Here is a 23829-nt window from a genome sequence, read left to right as displayed (position 1 = left end):
ACTCATTCCCACTCTTCTGATGCTACCTTTACCAGGCAAGCTTCCGATAAACTTGCTTCACTATAGGGGTAGACTGGATGGAGGTACCCAGCCCACTAGTCAGCTACTTAGCTCTCATTACACAATAATAAGATGACACTTAATACCTCAATGGACTTTCAGTGTTCCTCAGCTTCTTCTAATTCAATCAAGATTGAGTTTCTGCTTAAACAAGCCTAATGTGAATTTATCAAAGTGACAAAAGGTATTTCCTGACAACAGGAAATTGGGTCTTCCCTAACAAAACTTTTAATTCAAACTTTTACAAGACATATAATACATGAGCAACACAGAGGAAAGTGTAAAAAACTGTGAATGGCACTGATTTTCTCGCTAGCTTAGAAGCATACTCTTTGCTGATCTTTTCATAATAAAACTAAATCTCTCCAAAATTCAGGTTTTAAAAGTACATACCCAATCATTCTCATTTACCTTGGCTTTAATTTTCTTCTGAGCTAGAAATAAGATCACAGAGCTCAGTACATTGAAAAGGCATGCAAACATTAATCTAGGATGTAAGGGCACAATTTTAAGGAATAAACATTCAGAAAAATAATGGAAGGAAATAACCAAAGAGTTAACAGCTACGGAATGTGGGATTAAAGAAGACTTGAATTCTTTATATTTTCTGTATTTTCTGAATTTTCAACAATGAATATTGTTCTATTCAAGCTTCTTTACTTGCAAGAAATGAAACACCCATGCAGTTGCCTTAAGAAAAACGGGATTTATCATAAAGATATACAAAGAGCTGCAAGAAAAATCTCACAGAAAACCATAGTTGAGCTGAGCCCTACAAAGTCTGGAGCTAGGGGTGGCCCTGGCATCACTTCTGTTCCAGGAACCTCAAGAAGATACTGAGAGGAGCTGCCCACCAATGCTCGGCCATATACGTTGTTCAATTCTAGTCCATCCATGTCTTCCACTCTCACTATCAGCCACAGACATGCTTCCTTTGCTTCCACTTTAAACTCCAAATTTCCTTCATTTTAAGCATAAGGCTGTGGTTAAGGTGTAAGAGGGTTAGGAAAACAGGCAGCTTTTGCTTAAGGACTGAATTTTACTTTTTTAGATTATGAATTGAATACATACCCATGGTTTTTAGAAAGAGCCAACAGTATAGAGAAGGCAATATAAAAAGGAAAAGGTTCCCTCCTCTTTCCTGGCATTTGGGGCGGGGGGAGTACCCTATAAAAGGAAAATTAATATTTATGTTTCTAAAAATTGTAAAAATATTATTTAACAAAGAGCAATATCCATAGTTTTTCCTCACTTTATTACATAAACGATTGTACAATTAGAAAATGCACATAATCAAAACAAATAGGTTACTTTAAAATTATTTGACATCGCATCACACAGAAATAATATGAAGCACTATAAAACTGATTGGTTCCATTTTAAATAGATATTTTTTCTGAACTTTATTGTCCACAGAGCAGATAAATTTATATTGACCACCTATTTATAAATTATTTGAAATACTTCATCATGGTAGAAATATTTTCATTTCTAATACACTTTTCATCTGTCCTGCTCAGATTAAACTGGCTAAAATGAATATAATTGAGAAAATGTTCTCAGAAACTAAAAACTCCAAATATACATTAAGGTAGTGACATTTAATTTACTGAATACCCTCAAACTGTCCTAGAACTTCTACTTGATATGGACAGCTATCTCAGATGGTGGTTTTCAAGTCTTTTTAATTTCAGAAACTTTCTTCAAAGAAGTCCTGAAATAAACAAAGAAGAGCAGTTTCTCTTTGCAGGTAGGGTCCCTTTACTGGCTGTATTCTTCCTTTGTCCTCTATCACCTAAAATACTCCACAGGGCAGCTCAGCCAGAATGTAGCAGGCAAGCGATCTGCACCAAAATGACCTGGTGCATGTGTTTATTCAACATGCAGAATGACACCACTCTAAATCTAAACCCATCCCTTAAAGTGTGGTCCAGGAATATCTTTGAGAACCCCACATTCCTGTACCCCTTAAACACAGGAAACTATTTTTAAGAGTTTAATGAAGAATTTGGTGTATACTTTTCCAATTAAAATAAAAATCTCCACTAACCAAACTAGGATTATACTAATAGGCTGTCCTCCAACTTGCTTTTTTCACATAATGTATCTTGGATATCTTGACATGTCACATATATGTAAATATGGAGATTTTTCACAATGTAAATGATAATTTCTAAAGATTTACAATTTTCTATAATAAGAGAAACGTTTTAAAAAGGAATGAATAACAAATGTTTCAGTTTTGCTATTTTTGTTATTTTGAGTACTTTGAATTGATTTTAGAATTTAATGTTGGGGATTATAATATTAATATTGTACTGGAAGATACCTTTATGGGACATACCCTCAGTTTGGTGTTTGGAAGTTAACTGGCAGATTTCTAAATTGGTTAATTAGTTTAATTATAGTTTTCATGTTTTGGAAATATTTAATAACTCTTAAAAGCAATTTTGAATTTTTCATATATTTTACATCAGTTAAGTAGCTGTATATGAAGAATAATTTGAATTTGGCATGAATAAGTAGTTTTCAAATTAATTAGTACACTTTAAGTATTATTTTATAGTCAAATTATAGCAAACTATTCTAACAATTGTATTTCACTATACAATTGGAATTAAGATATTTTGTATTGATTTTAATAAAATGGTGGCATATTCAACAGCTTTCAAATAATACTTTGTATTTGAGAAATTATGGAGCTTAGTTAAAATTCAATATCTTTATTATCATCTTAACAGAGGACTGTAGTTATTTGTATTGCAGCGATTATTTTAACTGGAGTTAATAAATGCTCATGCTTATAACCTCTTGGCTGATGGTGACAGAGCTCATGACTTTGCTAAAGGCAGGGCTAGGCACTGTGTGTAATATGAGTTTCAGTTCACTGGTTCTCAAATGCTGCCTAGTGATACTCTCAGGCATTGTGAGAGGTACGAGGGTGGCTCATATCCATTACCATATTTTTCTGAGTTTCAAGGATGTTTAACGATGAGCAAGTCTGAGTTCTAGAACAGTTGTGGTGCTTTAAAATCATTACTGTTCTGAGCTGACAGACGAATTTGAATAGGTGGCTCTCAGGGCTCAGAGTGTGAGAGTGTCTTGGAAGATTTTCTGTCCCTTTTGAGTGTAGCAGGACCCTATTTGGGAACCACTTCCATATTGTGAACAAATTAAGAAGAGCAGAACATTTCATCCAAAGTCTTATATAAAGTATATACATTGAAGAGAAAAATAACTGCATTCTCTTGAGGTCAAAATCTTAAACTTCATGTTACATTCTTTCTAATAAGTTTTATTCAGTTTTAAATTTGCACAGTATTTTTCTATATTTAAAAACACTTGCTAGGGCTTCCCTGGTGGCTCAGTGGTTGAGAGTTTGCCTGCCGATGCAGGGGACACGGGTTCGTGCCCCGGTCCGGAAGGATCCCACGTGCCGCAGAGCGGCTGGGCCCGTGAGCCATGGCCGCTGAGCCTGCGCGTCTGGAGCCTGTGCTCCACAATGGGAGAGGCCACAACAGTGAGAGGCCCGCGTACCGCAAAAACAAAAAACAAAAAACACTTGCTAAATCTACATGTATACAATATAATTTTTTTAAATATAAGATGGTTAGTTATTTTTAAAAGAATATCTTTTGTACTTCAACCACAGCCTTTTACTTAAAATGTAAGAAATTTTTTATAAAAGAACAAGATCACCCACAGTACTTAAACAGAAACCAAGCCACGTTCAGAGGTTCACTCCTACAAATAAATAATTTGCTTAGACTTTTCTAGTAATATAGATATAACACAGCCTCACATATTTTGTAATTTGTTATTCCCTGTTCACCTTTCTCCTGGAGTTATCCTTACTGTTTTGGGGGAAAAATGAGTTTTTAAATAGATCCATGAGTTTATTATTTTAAAAGGCCAATTTTTAAACATTGCATTATTTCTCAAGTGAGAGTATATGGAAAATGCAGAAGAAAGTTTTTAAATGGTCTACAATAAAATTAATTTATATTAATTAATGGCAATAAGAAGAACTATTATGGTTCTGTTTTGGGGGGTTGTTTTTGTTTTAGTTTCTGCATCCTGGACTATTAAATTAATCTACTAATTGGCCTCCCCACTTCTACCCTTGTCCCCCTTGTCTACTTGTAAGCTACAGTCTACTCTTCACACAGCAGTCAGAATATTTTTTAAAACATAAGTCAGATCGTGTCCTTTGACATGACAATATTCCTTTGCTTAAAACCCTCTAGTAGTTAGTATTCTTGCCATAAATATTTAACCTGAAAGTAATTATTAGGAAGAAGTCAAGCAAACCCAAATCGTGGGATGTTCTGTAAAAGGCAAACAAACAAACAAAAAACTGGCCTACTGGACTCTTTAGATTGGGATCCAAACACAATCCAAAATCCTTACTAATATATGATCCGGACCCCCAAGAGATCACTGATAAAATTTCCTTCCACTTTCTCCCCTTTACTCACTTCACTCCAATCTTCATGGCCTCCCTGTCTTTGAATTATGAAGGCAGCAAATACAATCCCATCTCAAGGCTTTTTAACAAGACTTCTGCCTAGAATTATTAGTAATTAAGAGGAAAAAGCAGACTCCATTCCCTCCAAAAATCTTACTGTATCACAATGTATCAGTTTTCTATTGCTGCAAGACCAAACACAGAGATTTAAAATAGCTACCACGTATTATTGCTTATGAGTCTACATGTCAGCTGGGCAGTTCTGCTGTGCTGGGTGAGACTGAGTAATCTTGGCTATGCATGTGTCTGCAGTCAAATGGCCCATGACTGGTCTAGAATGGCCTCTTTCCCATGTCTGGTGATTGGCTAGATGTCTGTTGGGACAATAGGAGCAACTGGTAACCAGCAGTCTAGCCAGGCAAGCGTGGGCTTGTTCACAAGAGAGAACAGAAGCATGAAAGACCTTTTGAGACCTAGGCTCAACATCATTTCCAACATATTCTATTGTCCAAAGCAGGGCACACGTACAACCTATATTCAAGAAGCAGGGAAATAGGCAAAGTCACATTGCAAAGCCTATGGATAAAGGGAAGGGTAGAGAATGGGGCCACTTTGTAATCAATCTACCACATATCATGACAAGAGCACTATTTCAAAATGCTGGTACATCTAAGATGTGGGGGTGACGGGAATGAAAAATATAAAGGATGATAAAAACTATACTTTGTTATAAATCCTATAAAGCATGGTTTCTCAACCTTGGCACTATTCAAATTTTGCACCAGGTAAGTCTTTGTTCTGGAGGGTGTGTCCTATGCATTGCAGGACGTTTAGCAGCATCCCTGGCATCTACCCACTAGATGCCAGTAGTACGCCCCCAAGTTGTAATAACAAAAAGGTCTCCAGATATTGGCAAATGTCTCTCAGGGAACAAAAATCACTTGTAGTTGCGAACCACTGCTACAGAGGAATGAATTAAGGTAAAGACAATTTGGTCTTATTCTTGCCAATATAACCTAATTTTACTTTAAAAGGCCGTTCAAATGATTCTAAAATGCAAACTTTACTTACGGACATGTAAGGTGTATACCAAATTCTTAACAGTTTACATATTAAAAATTCAAAACTTCATTGACAATACTTAGATTCCTGCTAATTTAACCAAAAATATGACCAGATTTTTGAAGTCAATATGAAAGACGTTAATTGCCAGAAGTTCAACTAAACTTAACAGTACTGGCTCTAGGATTTGGTGTGGTACATATATAAACCCCAGACTGGTCTATTATTTATATTTTTATAACAAATAAAAATAGAAATAATAGAAATAAAAGAAATGGTGGTGTTTCTCTCCCAACCTCCAAATATAAAACTCTGTCTCAAAACTATAGTTCATGTCCAATCCTCCTCTCTTCCCATTTCAAGGCAATGGCAATATACCTCCCAATTCCACCTCTGACTTTAGCACCGATTACAAATGTGAAACACGCCAAGAAAACCTCCGTAATAAATTACAGGAGTAGAAAGTCTCAATAAAAGAAGGAAGAAAACAACAAATCAGAACATTCCCTGGGCATATTGAAAACCTAGCAGTCATAGTCATGAAATATTTATTGATCTAGTTCTGTTTTCACAATACTTATGTTCATAAAATGCTATATACGAACCAAACTGCCTCAGATGCATAAACTAAATATTCTCTAACTTGCATTCATGTACAAATCTGTGATAGCTCTGGCCAAGTGAAGTCATATATACAAGAACCAATTTAAAGACACTTTCTGGATTCTCTGGGTGAAAAAATAATAGTCTCTCCTTCAGAGAAAAGAAAAGAAAATGGGATAACTTGCTAACCCAGTGATGCACCAATGAGCAGGGCTGGGACCAGGGAAAGGGGAGTGAAGTGCTTATGGCACAAATTTAAGGAAGGACTCACTCTAAGGGGCAGGCAATGAGCCAAAACATGAGGCAAGCACCTGCTGTTTTACTCTCACCTCCAGTCCATCAGGAATTGCACTTAACAGCAGAAACAGCACCCTGATTTCTGCAACCCCAAGGCCTGTCCTATACTAAACCTTGGCACTTACACCTTACTCATCATCTCTGTGACCCCTCAAAGAACCACAGGGCCTGCCTAACCTTCTAGTCTGACGGTACCAAACAAGGAACTGGGGAACCCAGCAGAAAGAGTCACCCACACGTATACAATTGGAACACTTAAGTTTTGAAGTTATGAAGGTTGGAAAAAAGAAGCATTCCAGGAGCTCCAAAACTCTGTCCTTTATAAAGTTGGCCTTGCGTTTAAAAGTGGCTTATAATTTTTAAGCATGCGTATTCACACTTTCAATGGAAATGTTATCACTTTCCACATCTTTTCCCAATTATTGCTATTTAACTGAATCAATGTCATCACCCAGGAACGCTGAAAAGCAATAGCATACCTTGTGGTTAACAATGTTAGTTTTAATAAAGCAGTTTCATACAAAAAATAAATATAGGATAGGGTTTCATCTTCATGATGCAATACTATTCTTTTCCTACTTATGGTCCTCTTCAATGCTACCGAAGAGCAGACACAGGAAGTTTATCTTATAAGTTAGAATCAACAAAAACCCTACATGATCACCTCACTGCATAAAACGAGACACTTCATTTGTCCTAGGAGTACACCCAAACACACCACCACACCCAGCAGTGTTTCTCAAGGGTCCTAAGTGGAGTTCCTTCCTCTTGTGACTCACCCTTTCCCACACTATGGGAACAGTTCAACAGCAGGAATGCAATTAGATCTAAGCAATTAGGAAAACTGCTGTCCCATCTCCTCAATTGTGCATAGAAAGAGCTCTGATTAGTAGAGCTTAACTTGTACGACCCCTTGCAATAAAGCTCCGTATTAAGGCTAAATCACTTCAAGTGGCTTGAAAACAAGTAATATTTGGAACAAGGCCTTTCACATCTTTATTTTAAAAGCCATAAATAAGGAAGTTAAATCTACCTTTCCAATGGCCATGTCTTGACCTCTACAAAGAATCTCTTTTCCAAAACTGTGCAGGCCTGTGCGTTCCTCTCAACACAAGACATCAAAAGCTATTTCCTCAGCAAATTAGTGATGTGGTGAATGTTAAGGAACATAGGGGTTTTAGTTTACTACCAACAGGTTCTTTCTACCAATGATCTTAATTACATATATTTAATAATTAAGCCAAGGGAAAACACTCAGAAGCTTTTCACGTGTAACACTTGCCAGTAAGAGCCTTTCAGGGCTATGAACTTGCATGTTCTCAGTAATAAATTCCCAAATAAAATTAAGTTCATAGTTTTACATAAATAAGTGTATTAAAATTATATTAATATAAATATATTTTAATTACAAAAATTAAAATCGTAACAAAGAAATGGAAAATAAAAATTGCATAATCGATAACTATGATCTTCTTTGTATATCCCCCACTGGTCTTTTCCCATGTGAATTTTTACATGACTATTATCAGGTTGTACCTATATTTTTTATTCTGATTTTTTTCACTTATAAGATTTTCATTTCTTCCATAGAATTTCTTCATATAGCAGTATAGACTATGGCAAAACAGTCCTGCATTTTCTACTGCTGTGTAAAAATTACTACAAACTTAGAGGCTTAAAAACACTTATTTATGAGTTCACAGGTCAGAAGTCCAAGTGGGGTTGACCGGGTTCTTTGCTTAGGGTCTCTCAAGGCCAAAATCAAGGTGCCAGCCAGGCTGGGTTCTCATCTGGGAAGAATTCACTTCCAGGCTCATTCAGGTTATTGGGAGAATTCCGTTCCCTGCAGCTATAGGCCTGGGGTCCCTGTTTCCTTCCTGGCTGTCAGCCCAGAGCCTCTCTCTCAGCTCCTCAAGGCCTCTCGCATTCCTTCTCACATGGCCCCATCCATCAAGCCAGCTACAACATACCAAGTCCCTCCTGTCCTTCAAATCTTTCTGCCTTCCAATTCTGCTGTAACCCAGAGAAAAGTCTGTTTTTTAATTCTCATATGATTAGAATAGGTCCACCTGGATACTTTCCCTTTTGTCTAACTTGAATTCCAGTGGTTAGTAACCTTAAATTACATCTGCAAAATCTCATTTATCATGTAATATAACATAACCATGGGCACAGTATCTCATCAAATTCGAAGTCCTAGAGATTAAGGTGGGAAATCAGGGAAGGCCATTTTTAGAATTGTGCCCACCACATCTCTGTCACAATAGAAAATGTATTTCTAACTGTGGATTATATAGTCAAAAAGCTTAAAGGTCATCTAGCCACTGGGCTAGAGAACTTTAACATCCTTTCGAATCCTAAAATGCTAAAAAATTTAAACATGTTAAAGAAATAAAGTGTAAGGTTATTTTAGTAAAGAAAATAAAATTATATGAATTTAAAAATTAGTTAAATTGAAAAAGGAATTGAACTTTCCCCTAGTTTAAAAAAAAAAAAAAAGACATGTTTTTGCAAACTTGTCACCTTTTGGAGCCAATTTTCTAGTTACACCAAAAGGCAAAGCATGAATGTGGAAACAAAGGTTAGCACCAAATCATAATGCCTGGGTGAACCAGAAGCAAAGAACTCTGAAACCAGTGACAATTTCTATAGTACAAAACTCTAGGTTGATTCTTGCTATAAAGAGAAGAGGAGGGGACTTCCCTGGTGGTGCAGTGGTTAAGAATCTGCGTGCCAAGGCAGGTGACACAGGTTTGAGCCCTGGTCTGGGAAGATCCCACATGTCGCAGAGCAACTAAGCCTGTGCGCCAGAACTACTGAGCCCACGTGCCACAACTACTGAAGCCCACATGCCTAGAGCCTGTGCTCCTCAACAAGAGAAGCCACCGCAATGAGAAGCCCGGGCACCACCACGAAGAGTAGCCCCCCCTCACCGCAACTAGAGAAAGCCCGCGTGCAGCAACGAAGACCCAACGCAGCCAAAAATAAAAATTAATTAATTAATTAAAAAGAAAAAAAAGAGTAGAGGAGGCAAATGGGCCAAATGAAAACCTAGCTCATAGACTGGCTATTCTACCCAAGGTTCATTATGGAAAACTAAGACTAAGGATACAACACTGGGATCAGGCTGGCAAGGCATTTCAGAGTGATTCGGCCAGCTGAGTTTGGTATGAGATAGTCCCCATGCCCACCACATAAATCTAGCTAAAAAAAAAAAAAAAAAAAAAAAAAAAAAAGGAAAGGGGAGGGAAAGGAAGGAAGGAACCAAACCAAACTGAACCAAATCTGGCATATAGAAGGTGCTAAATCAATATCTGTTGAATGAAAGTAGAATGTAATAGACCATAAATGTTTGTTAGCCTTCAGGAACTGCCCCCCTCTGGACAGAGAAGAGAGCTCTTTCTAAATCTCAGCTACTAATGGGCTAAACACTACTAATAGCCTGCCAATAGGCTGACACTGGGTCCAAGGTGGGGCAATCTTCAAGGGGACTGGACAGCAGTTCCTGGGAGCGAAAGAAGAAAATGAGGGCAGACGATAAAAGTGTTAAGACCAAAAAAAGGTCTGAGAAATATGAGTGGAAGTGAAATCTTTAGTCTCAGAGTAACTGTAATTTATACAATGGCCAATATACAAGTAGATAGAATGTCCCTCAACAGAATTCCAAAGACTTGTTCCCAGCAAAATAAGTGAGATTCTGCCTATTTGTATTAACCAGTGGAAAGAGTATATTGATAGCTATGAATGATACCACGGAATGAGAAGCTCATACAGTTGTAAATATAAAACACTAGCTATACCTTCAACTGTATCAAACGCACACATAACGTCTTCCTCAGGTGGCAAAACACTCTAGATCAAGGGTTCTTATTCACCTGTGCTTATAATGATTATTAGCATAGCAAGTTAAGCTTTCAAAAGTATTTTTCAAACATCATCAGAACTTTGAGCTATTCATCCAAATTGACTATGAATCAGTGTACCTTAAAACGAGGCTAAGTTGCTACCATAGGAAGATGGAGACAGTGTTCTCCCCGCCCCCCTTGTGAGTTATTACCTCCAGTCTGGGACTGTACCTTCCCCACACTGCATCAGGCGCAGGGGACTTAGTGGGACTCGCTCAAGGCTAGCAGGCAAGGGCTCTGACCACTTGTCTGTTGACTGTGTGGCTGGCAAGTCACAACTTCTCTGGGTCTCAGGTGACCCATGTTTCTCTGATGTATGCCTCTTCTCCATCCCTTCCAGCATTGTTATGATTCAGGCCCTCACTAATCCTTGCCTACGGTAGCACACTCATAAACAATCTGCCCACCTCAAATCCATCCTGAACACAGCGACCACAGTAATCCATCTAATAAAATACTTTTGATCATATGATTCGCCACTTCGGCATACACAGGACAAAGTCCAACACTTACAGTGTAGCGTATTTTAAGCCATTCCAAGATGGCTTAACCCCAACCTCCCCTCCTGCCTACCTCCCCTTCAATCCCCTTGCCTATTACTTTGGTGGCAAAAAGGTAAGCTGACAATCCAATTGCCCCTTCCTCCAGCTCTGACATTTCTCCTCTCCATGCCTCTGCTCTTGCTGTTCCCTCTGAAAGGAATTTCTTCTTTCCTGGATCACTCCTACCCACTTCTTTTAAGTTTCAGATCAAGAGCCTCATCCTGCAGACTGGTGGTGGCCAGGGGGCAGGGGAGGTGGGAAGCAACTGCTTAATGCATACAGCGTTTTCTTCTGGAGTAATAAAAGTTTTGGAACCAGACAGAGATGGTGCTTACACAATACTGTTAATATACTATATGCCACTGAATTGTTCACTTTAAAGTGATTACTTTTATGTTATATGAATCTCACCTCAATTTAAAAAAAAAAAAAAAAAGCTGCAGCAGCAGCTCCCCCTGCAAAAAACCTTCACCAACTCCTCAGCCCCAGATTGGATCAGCACCTTGTACATTCCTCTATCACAGCAGTTATTACTTTATATTATCCATTTATAGAGCTCCCATACAGTATTTTGAGCCTCTTTATCTTCCTCATCTTCTTAGCCTAGGCCCTCAAGAAATTTTTTTTTTAATAAATAAAAAAAAATAGAGATACCATTTACCTCCCTCGGGGCAAAAGGCTAGGGCAGATGATCTTTTGAAGATCTAGGTTATATAAAAGCCTATGAGAGGGCTTCCCTGGTGGCGCAGTGGTTAAGAATCCGCCTGCCCATGCAGGGGACACGGGTTCAAGTCCTGCTCCGCGAAGATCCCACATGCTGCGGAGCAACTAAGCCCATGCGCCACAACTACTGAGCCTGCGCTCTAGAGCCCGCGAAGCCCACGCACCACAACGAAGAGTAGCCCCTGCTCACCACAATTAAGAGAAAAGCCCACTCGCAGCAACAAAGACCCAACACAGCCAAAACCAAAATAAATAAAATAAATTTTCTTAAAAAGCCTATGAGAGTATGTATTAATTGGAAAGAAAAAGATCAGGAAAGACTGCTATTCACCTGGTTATAAAGGATAAAAATGATGACCTCTGGTGAGATTTTTTCAGTGAGTAATAGTAAGAAATAACATTTATTGAGCTAATTGCAATTATTAACTCCATTTTCCAAATAAGGAAACAAATATATTTAAGTAACTTGCCCAAGGTCATAAAGCTGGTTACTGGGAGCAGCAAGACTCAAGTCCAAGTCATCCAGACTGCAGACTTGACCCTTTAACACTAACACACTAACCTGCCCCTTCACACTGCTCCAGGCATAGTTTCAAGAGCTATGAACGGACAGTCTCTGGCCCACAGTGTGCCTTTTCTAAGGCTGAGAAAACACTCCATTTTCCACATTTACCTACTTATCCATTGCCATCAATGTTGTTTATATTTCATAACGTTTTTAAAATACATAATGTTAATTTTTTAAAAGAATCCAACAGTCAATAAAACTAAAGGTGAATCATAAAGTAGATCTCCCATTAAAAAGACCTCTCACATGTCAATCAGCAAGTGTTTATGGGCTATTCCTCATGTACACAGCAGAAAAGATCAGAGTATGCCAGCCTCACTAGAACCACACACACAAAGACTTCCCCACCGTAGACTCATTTTCATGGTACCCCAACCTCTGCACAGGGTAAGTATCTTGTGGATAAGAAAACCATGGAATAACAAAAACCAGCTAGAAGAAAAATTACACATTCACTTTTTTAGTTGAGAAAGCATGATTGTTTTATGTCCTTCCCCACCACCTTTAACAATGCCACAATCTGGTAAGAAAAAAATTAACCAAAAGTCAATGAGATTTTTAAAAATATATTTGTGCATCTGAAAGGGAAAACTTTGCTACAGAGGTAATGTCAAGCCTTGACAACATATCAATTAGGTCAATATTAAAAACATATCATTTCCCCCCACCCCAAAAAGCATATACCCTTTTAGACACACATGTATACACGCACACACACACACGCATGCACACACACACACCCCTCTCCAGAGAGTAAACCAACAATTTTTAATTCTATTGGACTCTCAGGACTTACCTTACCCATACATCCTCCATCTAATGCTAAAAACAAGGATGATGGGATAATATACTGGGTGAACATACAAATATACACAACAACAAAAGGCAAAAGGGATACAATATGACAGTATCAATATCAAACAATGTAGAATTCAAGACAAAAGTTATAATGGGACAAATTACAGATTTTTATAATCACTAGTTACACTTTAAAAGAATATAAAGTAGCCGGGAAACTTAACGTATCAATTATCACAAAATTAAATACATAAAGCAAAAACTGTTTGAAATATACAGGTGAGAGGACAGAAACACAATTATAGTGAAAGACACACTACTCTCAAAGCTACAATAGGCCAAAAACTAGCAAAACTAAAGATATAAAGCTCTTAAAGATCAATATGAACAAGGCATCAAAAGAAAAAATGGTCAAATAACACGAATAGACAATTCTTAAAACAAGAAGTGAAAGTGCCAATAAGCATAAAAATATCATCACACTCCCTAGAAATTAAAAACACAGATTAAAGCAAGAAATGTTTTGGTTCATAAATATGCTTTAAATAATAGCATCCATTACTGGAAGGGTGTGTGGAGCGCAACAATTTTATACACTGCTGGATGGGACACAAATTGGTTTTGAGACTTACCATAAAAGGCCTTCCTTTTGCCCAAACACCCCACCCCACAATTTTTTTGGTCTTTGGCTTAAGGTACAAATCCCATAGCTTTAAATTTTAAATTATATCAGTTCACAATGGTTAAGGACACGGGTTCCAGAGTCAAGCCACCTGGCTCTCCACTTATTAGCGATAGCACCTTGGGCAAGTCAATTATTTAACTGCCATCTATAAAATGATGGCAATAGTACCCACTTCTTAGGGTTGCTGTGAGGATTATGTGAGTTCATGTAGAGCACTTAGAACAATGCCTGGGACATACATGCTCAAAAAATACTGGCTATTGGCACTTGGACTTCTTATAAGTTATTTCTATTTAAGTAAATTCACTAGCATTTACTGAGTTCTCCTAATGGGACATTTGTATCTGCTCAAGTCATTTCAAATTACTTGTAATTTTAAGTACAAAGTTTCTTAGAATCAAATACAATTCAAAAAGACATACATATCATTACTGCGGCATTAAGGTAATTAAATGCTGACTAAATAACAAAGAGGCACTATGAGATCTTTAAAAATAGCCTAACCTGTGGTTTATAATCTGGTGAATAGAATTACAATTGACTTGTTTTGTTCTTTATCTTCAACTATATTTTGTTTTCTACAATGAGCATGTATGACTTTTATGGGGGAAAAAAAAGATTTTTAAAAACAACAGACAGCCATTTATCCTCATTGGTTCAGTCAGGCATCCACTCTCTCTCAAGGGCACTTGCCAGTCCGACTCAATTATATAAATACAGTTCATCAAATCCCATCCTAGGTCAGAGCTTCAGTCACTCAACTGTATCGGTTCGTGTTTTACACTTCATTTTGGAGACTATACTATGTGGAAATAAATTAGTCCACATCAATAATATTCAGGATTCCTGAGAATAAAAAAAGTCCAACAGACAAAACTTTTTATAACTATAAATAAGTGAGTTTATTCTTGTGGTTTTGTGCTATATTTTTAAACCTGGAAGAGCTATTACTCTAACTATATAAAAGCTATATAAAGCTTTTAACTGTTTTATGATTTAGGAAAAGGCAATATGCATGTATTAGCCTATCATTCTGCTTATAATTTCAGGAAGTACATTTCAACGATCTATTTGTAGGCACATTGCCTACAGAAATCAATTTGACTTCTCTTACATAGATAAGCTCATGCAGGTGGAAATTTTCAACAATCTGTTATATCCCTTATGTGAGGTTAGACAAATGCTTGCATAATCTGTAACAGGAGAGTAAAGGTTTCCATATGATAGAGGTGAAACACAGAATACGTGAGTTATGTTTAAATCTAATATTCTGGGATCTAGATTTCTTCACCAAGCCTACAACCATAAGTTAAACAGGGTTAATGAGAACAAAATTTTGCTGGCTAATTTAGCTAATTCTAGCGGGGAGGGGATAAGAGGGAAAATGAACTTGTTAAGTTATTAACAGGATAATTTCTGAAGATGAAACTTTACTAACTCCAGTCAGAGATCTCTCTAAATGACAGTTTAAACTTGTCAAGGAATTCAAAGTTTTAATTCAAGGTAAAAAACAAAAAGGAAAGAAAAATCTTCCTCTGACTATCCCCCCAAGCTGTCACCCTATAACTCCTTACTTTCACTGAAATTCTTGTCAATACCTCATCTGCACCATCCCTTACCAAAACACCAAAGTTTGTTTTCAAACCCGATGCTCCCACAATAGGCAATATCATTTCACAGCTCCACACCATTGTGCTCACTTCTCTTTTGCCCGCAGTGCCCTTCGAACTGTCTGTCTGGCCTAGGTTCAAGCTTCTCCTTTCTACCTTTATCCCTGACCCTACCCTACATGTCTGTGCTCTCACAGCAATTTATACACACCTATTGATATATTATGGCTCTTAACATACTATAGTATTGTTATTTTATGTCTAGCTCTCTTAAAATTCATGAAGGCCATGACTTGATCTTTCTTATTATAGAAACTTTAGAACATATACAAAATAATATCACAAAAGTAAATACAGTAGTATCATTACCCAACCAGCTACAATAATTATTAACTCACAACTAATCCTATTTCAACTATACCCCCCACTTACTTCTCCCACCCACCCACAGATTATTTTGAAGCAAATTCCAGACTTCACATTATTTCACCTGTAAATACTATACTTTTAAATGTTTCCCTGAAAGACAGACCTCTTTATAAACATAATCCCATTACTACCATTGTCACACTTAAATCTTTTAAAATAATAATTCCATATTATCAACACAAATCCAGTTGGCATTTACATTTCCTCAATTGTCTTATAAACTTTTATTTTTACAATTATTTAATCAGGGTCAAATGAAGTCTACCATTGTGATTAGTTAATATGTCTCCTAAATCTCTCTGAATATCTAGATTTCTCCTCCATTTTCTTCTTCTTCTTATAATGTATTTTTGAAAAAACTAGGCCATTTGTTCTAGAGTTTCCCATGATTAGAATTTTGCTCATTGCATCCCCATGTTTCTCTGTCCTCTGTATTTTCTGTAAAATGGTGGTTAGCTCTAGAGGCCTATCATATTCAGGTTTGGCTTTTTTGGCAAGACTGTTACTTAGTAGAAATGAATATTTCCATCAGGAGATAAATTATGTCCAACTGTCTTTTTTTTGAGACATTAGTAGCTACTCATAAATGACTGTCTGGATTCTATATCCATTAATTCATGGGGAGCTGTAAAATTGTGATATACTAATTCTATCGTCCCTTCTTCATCTATTAGCTGGGGTGAAATACCTGTTATAAAAAAGAAACTTCCCCTTATTGAGTATTTGGTTACCCTGAGAAAAAGCCCAAGTTTCATTCTTTCTCTTTATTTTCTGGATCTTAAGAGAACACATCAGTTCTTCATTATGAACTCAAAGATTTATTAAAGAATTCAGTCCAGTGCCATATTATCCTTATTGATGATCAAACAGTCCCCATCACTGGTCGCCTCTTCAAGTTGGCTCCCTCTCGAGTCCTGATCTTTGATAACTTCTTTGCCTTCTAGTGTGACAAAGAATGCCATGCTCATCTTGCACATTTTCTGCTCCCAACTTGGAATTATCCATTTCTTCAAAGATGACCTAATTATTAATTCAGTCTTGAGCCTAGCTCATGTGTGCCATAAATGTTTCCCAAACTAAACAAGGCAACTGCCTTATTTTGAAACTAATGATTTTAAACTTGAAAAATGTGTATGATGTACAATACATAAATGCACAACCATTACTCCACTCTTATTAAAGAAGTAATTAAAATGCTTAACTACTCATCATTTAAGTTCTTGGACTCATTATGTACTAAAAGACATACCAGAGCAACTCAACCCTTCTGATTTGGTATTATAATAAGGTTCAGCAATTAAAGTCAGCGTGATGACCTGGGCAAAACTGCTGCTGGGCTGAAATCCAGAAGTATAAAAAGAGGGCTTCTTTATTGTGATCTTCCTTCAAGAACCCCAAGAAATACAACGCAGGGGTAACCCTAGGAAACTGTCTGAATAAAGCTTTAATTAAGGTAAACATTTTTAATTAAAGGTTGGCATCTTGAATGAAAATGAGTAAACACCGCTCAATTAAGTATCTTGTGTTTAAACTAAACATAACTATTTGTGATCTTAATGTTCACATTACCACAAAATCATCAATATAAGAATAACAATAACATCCTTTCAAACACGCCCACATCCCTGAGTGGAAAACACAAATGCTTCATTCTCGAAATCACAACTAAAATCATATTTAATCCTTTATGCTTTCTAAATAATCTCAAACTTCTACTCTTGGTGGAAACCAAAAGAAGTTTTTTAAAGATTTTTCAGTTGTTATATTTGTAACTCTAAATTCTTTTAGAAATACCGAAATTTTCTCAGGGTACTGAGACATTACGAAGATGCTTTAGAACGTACTTGGTTGCTGATTTATAAAATTCATTGCCCCATTTTAACAGAAGCCTAAAGAAAGGGCAGCAAAAATAATCACTGAAGAACCTCCCAGGTCAGAGATTACCAGTATAGGTACAATTTAAAGTAGAGCCTCCTTCCAAAATGTCTCCTTGCAATACTGCTTTGCAGTTTAATTATTACTCAAATTTCCTAATCTGAACTAGGTGAAAATAAAACAAGCTTATTCTCACTGTACATATAACTGTACACATAACTGACTGAATATATAAATGACTAGATCTGAAATAGCATTTACAGTCTTTTTTTTTTAATTACCACTCTTACTTCTTTTTTTTTTTTGTGGCTGCATTTGGGTCTCTGTTGCTGCGCGTGGGCTTTCTCTAGTTGTGGCGAGTGGGGGCTACTCTTCATTGCAGTGTGCGGGCTTCTCATTGCAGTGGCTTCTCTTGTTGCAGAGCACGGGCTCTAGGCACGCAGGCTTCAGTATGTGCAGTATGCGGGCTCAGTAGTTGCAGCTCACAGGCCCTAGAGCACAGGCTCAGTAGTTGTGGCGCTCGGGCTTAGCTGCTCTGCGGCATGTAGGATTTTCCCGGACCAGGGATCTAACCCGTGACCCCTGCATTGGCAGGAGGATTCTCAACCACTGCGCCACCAAGGAAATCCCTACAGTCATTTAATTATCCCTTTCAGAAACCCGAAGCTCCAATTTAGTAATTAAAAATAAATCTAACAACAAAAATTGTCTTATTTTATGATCAAAAGCTGCAGCTATCTCCAGATTTAGCTAGTAAAGGACTCTCAAATATATTCTATGCACAACTTATAATTGTGAATTATATTTATTTATATGTGTATAAACACACTCCCATTTAGTGAACTCTAAACTCATGGACATATTTATAACAACGGTACTACTCAGAATATTTGAAATGCCTTATATAACATATAATTATAATTTAGCATGTTAAGCTAATATGCTACATTTCACATATGATAATATCATAAAATATTTACATACCTCAGTCTATTTCTAATGTGTCTCCAGATAAGCTTAAATAAATACATGAAGAAAACTATTTATGAAATACACATTTTAACATTTTTTTCTCAAAGTTGTACAAATCGTGATCATTTCCCTGATGATTAAATGAATGTTTTAAGATTCAAAATAGGTAGACATGAGGGGAAAGTGGAAGAGAAAGAAGAAAGCAAGATGTATACCTCTTACCTTACACCAGAATAAATTCTATATGGATTAGAGAGTTAAATGTAAAAATGAAACAACGAACAAAAAACTAGATGAAACCAGGGAGATTTTTCTCTTTTTTTGCTTAATATTGTAGAGTGGAAAGGCCAAGATATAACATAGACTTAAAAAGTCACAAAATAAAAGGTTGATACATTTAATTGTACAAAAATAACTACACTCTGCATAGCAAAAGCCACCATAAACAAAGTCATACGACAAACAACCAACTAAGAAAAAACATTCATATTAAAAAGGATTAAAAAATCCCTCGTGGCGCAGTGGTTAAGAATCTGCCTGCCGACGCAGGGGACACGGGTTCGAGCAATGGTCCTGGAAGATCCCATTTGCCGCGGAGCAACTAAGCCTGTGCACAACTACTGAGCCGGCGCTCTGGAGCCCATGCGCCACAACTACTGAGCTCGCGTGCCACAACTACTGAAGCCCGCGCGCCTAGAGCCTGTACTCTGCAACATGAGAAGCCCACGCACTGCAACAAAGAGTAGCCCCCACTCACGGCAACTAGAGAAAGCCGGCGTGCAGCAACAAAGACCCAATGCAGCCAAAAATAAATTAATTAATTTAAAAAAATAAAATAAAAGGTTAATTTCCCTGATATAAAGTACATACAAATGAATAGGAAAGAAGTCAACAACCAAATAGAAAAATGGAAAGGGTAAACTGTTCACAGAAAAGAACATGGAAGGAGATTTTAAAAATATGAAAAGATACTCAACTTCACCCATAATAAAAGAAATACAAATTCAAACTATCCTGAGATACCGTATTTACCTATCAGGCTGGCAAAACTTAAAAATCTGAGCGAACCTTAAAGAAAAGCATGGGAAGTGATAATTGCTCACAAATTGGGTACATGATGCACAGAGGAAATTTAACAACATTCTTTAAAACTACATATGCACATATCCTTTAACCCACCAATCCCACTTTTAGGAACTGATCCTACAAGTATATACACCCACACACACCCACTTGAAATATATACAGGTTTATTCATCATAGCATTTTTTATTATAGCAAAAGATTCGAATGGGGATGCTCTGAAAGGGCCTAAATACTGGAGTTTAAAAAAATATATGGAACAGCGGGTACAATGTGTTACCATTTCTATAAAGGGTGAATACTTGTATTAATATTTCCTTGTATATGCTAAACTCTCTCTGGAGGGATATGCAAGCAATTGATAACACCATTGGCCTCTGAGGAATGGTGGGGGGCAGGCAGAAAAACTGAAGGACACAGGTGGGAGAGGGGCTTTTCGCTGTAAATAATTTTGTTCCTTTTAAATATTAAGCCATGTACTATGTTACCTATTCAATAGCAAATAAATAAAATTTAAATATTTTTGAAGGCAAAAAGATTTAAAAACAGATGCTCAGCCATAACAATACCTACACATGTGACCAAATAGGACATTAGAGATTATGGTTTATAGACTGAAAAGCAGAAGGAATCTATTTCCCTTGTACATGTATTGTACTCTATCAATGCTTGGTTTGGTTTTATTAGTCATCACACTCATTTATTTTCATTTGAATATTTTACAAAATTTATTTGAATATTTAACTAATACTGAGAGATGTTCACTTTTTCTAAGCAGGTAGATTCTATTTTTTTATATACCATATATTTCTCTTTATTTTTATGCCGTTATTTTAAGAAAAATGACAGAATGCTCAGTGTAACAAACGCTGAAGATTTAAGCTCAGAGAGATGCGCTTCATGTGCCAAATACATAAAGTGCAAACTGGCATGCTGATAATACCAACAACAACTAAATACTCTGCATTTCTAGAAGAGAAAACAGGCTAAAATTAAGGTGTACAAACCTAGAAATGGGATGTGAATCCTTGTGCAAACCAAACGGGTATAATACTATGAATAATCCTAGAAAAGTGTATCTTTAAAGCTGAAAACAACCTGCACTACAAAGAAGTTGAATCTTTAACTCAACTACCTATAGTGACCTCTGATATCACTAAATGACGTTTCTGCCAATTATTTTATTTTAAAAAATAATGTGAAAGTAATCATTCCTTCTATGGGCTAATTAAACAATTTCATGCTTTATTAAACAATATCAAATCATCAAATATCATGCCATCTGAAGCTATCCCTTTTTTTTTCTTTGTTTTTTTCAGTTGGGAATTAAAGAGCCAAGTTTCGCCACAATTTCCTTTAAGTCCAAGTAAAATCATCCTAGAAGTAGTCAGGTGGGGAGAAAGGCAGTTCTGAATTCACTCAAAAGCCAAAGCAGATTAATTAGTATTCTCATAAAAAGCATATAATCATTGGGTAAAACCTATGTAAACTTATTAAGGTCCATTTTAATTACTCCAAATGGGCAACCAGGCATTTTGAGCATTACATCTCGTTTACGTTTCTGACTCTTCCAAGACTTTTAAAGTAACGTTTATTCTAATAATACAGAATGTTGGTGATATGGCCAACTCTTCTAACTTGCCAACTTATCTAAATCCCAACATCTGCAGTCAGGCTGTTTCTCAAGATTTCTGTTCTCCTGCCAACTTAAGAGAGGCCCTGAGAACTTCTTAGCGTGCACACTGAGGCCGGGCTGCAGATCTGCGCCGTATGGAGGTCTACACGGGTCTGTCCCACAGGACAACCACCTTCACTTCCAGGGTCACCACCCATTGGGGGCGTTGTCTTTACAACTACGCTCGATTCCATCTGCCTCACTCAGAAATCAAACTTTCCCAGGGACCTCGCGACAGCGTCCAGAACACGACTTCCACCCAGCCCGGCAGCGCTCACCCACGGAAGGTCCGGAGTCCGGGCGGGGCGGCGCCAGGTCCACTGCCCTGCCCACCTGGACTGCGGGGCGCCAAGCCCCCGCCCGGCCGGCAGCTCCGGGGACAGAGGGGCGCCCGCCTGGGCCCCGTGGAATCGCGCCGGGTCAGAGCGCGCGTGGGATACGGCGGCCAGCCCGGGAGAAGGGAGGGGCTGGGGTCGCCGGGGAAGGGCCGGGGTGGGGGACAACCCCGAAAACCGAATTGAGGAGGAGGGTGCGATCCAATCCCGAAGGCCAGGAGCTGGGAGACCCCGGGATGAAGGGCAGGAAAGGGATCCGTCGAGGCCCGGGGGCGGCGGTGGGCAGGGTCCCCAGGGTCTCCGGGCCGACGCGGAGTCCTGGCCAGAAGAGGGAGGAGGAGTCGCCAGGGACAACCCAGCGGGACGCTCTGAGGCAAAGCCGACCAGAGGAGGACTCCGCGGCTCGCGGGAGGGCAGCTCCGGGAGTCCGGGGCGCCCACGGGCCGCGGGACTCACCGCGCTGGCAGCGGCGGCGGCGCCGGACGACGCGGGGCCGGACGCGTCCTGCCTCCTCAGGCGGGACTTGAGGCTCTTCATGGCCAAGTCGTGGCAGTCCCTCTCCCGCTGAGCGCGGCGTGTCTGATCCGCGCGCGAACCTTAGAGTCTGAGGGCTGCAAGCGCTCAGAGGAGGCGGCAGCGCTGGCAGTCCGGGCCCCACCTGCCTGCCACCTGGGGGCCCCCGGCGGCTGTCGGCCCCTGGCGGCAGTCGGCCCAGGGCCTGCGGCGCGGCTCCCCTCCCACAGCCAATCCGCCTGCGACCCTGGCGGGGATGGGGCAGGCCCCGACCAATAGGAATCTGGGAAGGGGGTGGGACTTCCCTTTCAAACTTAATAACACCCTTCCTCTCCCTGCTGGAGAAAAAGTTTGGAACTTCTGATGGGGGAGTGGCAGAGGTGGGCGGCCAGCGGTCTGCAGAGACGCAAGAGGCAGGCTCCAGACCATCGGCGCCCGCCTACCTGGGTGATGGAGCCTCAGGTCTAGAGAGAGCATAGGGTCCAGCCTACACCAGCTCTCATCTTCCCGGACTCCCTTCCTCTTCCCACCCACGTGCTCTTTCCCAAGTAGAGTTCCCTTCCTTCCGTCTGATCCCAGAAAGCACTCCTGGTCACCCGCACACACAACGGCTTTCAAGAGCAACTTCCCTTACATCTGAGGATGTTTTACTACACAGATCCCAGTATCTGGGAACAACCACGCACATCAGAAACTACAGAAAAAAAAACATCTTCTAAAGAATAACGTGCTGGTTGTACAGAAACACAAATAGTTAAGAACAGACTTTGAAAGATGTTATAGAAAAATCAAAGCACATGTCAGGTGCTCAATAATTATTTGTGGAGTCCATAAACCACTGCTTTGGAGGGAAAGAGATGGAAAATGGAGGGGGAGAGCTTTAATTTAAAAATGGCCAAAGTGATATAAATAGCTGTAAAAGAAAAAAATATTGTCCTTTCTTCAAAAAAATTTTTTGTTTCCTGTAGAAACACATTACTGGTAAAAGCATAGAGTGTAATTAATTCATCCTACCCAGAAATCTGGATTATTGAGAATTATTTAAGGGAAGGATGGGTAAACAGGCAAGTGAGCAACACCCAATAATTTGTTGTTACAGTGACATCTTCAAAAGTCTTCCTTGGAGTCAGTTTTTCCCAGCAAAATGTTTATTCTAGCATTCACCAATTTGAAAAGACAAACAATCCACATTTCCGACTAGCAAAGTACTCTTTTTGTCTGAAAGGTCAGTTGCTTCTTTGAGTTTCCTTAGAATAACTCAAGGTTTCATTCAAATAGTGTAAGAAAGTTTTCAGAACTCTTTTAGAGAGACAGTATTTAAAGACCGTGTTAACCCTTAACAAAATAGTAAGTAACAATGAACTACTTGAGAAAATTAATAAATTTTCTCTTGATTAGTTCTATGGAAGGAAATTTTCTTTGACTCCTCCTCCTTCCTCAAGATCCACAGCCATTCAGTTTTGTTGGCTCTTCATAGTATCTGTAGATGGCTAGTTCCTCTGTCCTCAGCTGCCACTGCAGATCCAAAATTATCTCATACCTGGATATTATAGAAGCTTTCCAATCAGTCACCCGATCTCTAGTCTCACCTCTCCTGTCACTAATAAACTACCAACCACCATCAAA

The 23829-nt window shown here is 38.6% G+C and overlaps 1 protein-coding gene across 1 annotated transcript in view; it reads right to left on the bottom strand.

Moving 5' to 3' along the window:
* The window catches only part of UACA (uveal autoantigen with coiled-coil domains and ankyrin repeats), an 85667-nt gene extending 63426 nt beyond the window's left edge, over positions 1–22241 (bottom strand). Inside the window, exon 1 of the mRNA XM_024747530.1 lies at positions 22147–22241. Within this exon, the coding sequence (XP_024603298.1) occupies positions 22147–22227 (81 nt within the window). The 5' untranslated portion in view covers positions 22228–22241. The remainder of the gene's footprint in view (positions 1–22146) is intronic.
* Positions 22242–23829: the final 1588 nt, after the last annotated feature.

Source organism: Neophocaena asiaeorientalis, unplaced genomic scaffold (genome assembly GCF_003031525.2).
Source record: "Neophocaena asiaeorientalis asiaeorientalis breed wild unplaced genomic scaffold, Neophocaena_asiaeorientalis_V1.1 scaffold591, whole genome shotgun sequence".
Lineage (NCBI taxonomy): Eukaryota > Metazoa > Chordata > Mammalia > Artiodactyla > Phocoenidae > Neophocaena > Neophocaena asiaeorientalis.
This window is presented reverse-complemented; position numbering and strand designations above follow the sequence as displayed.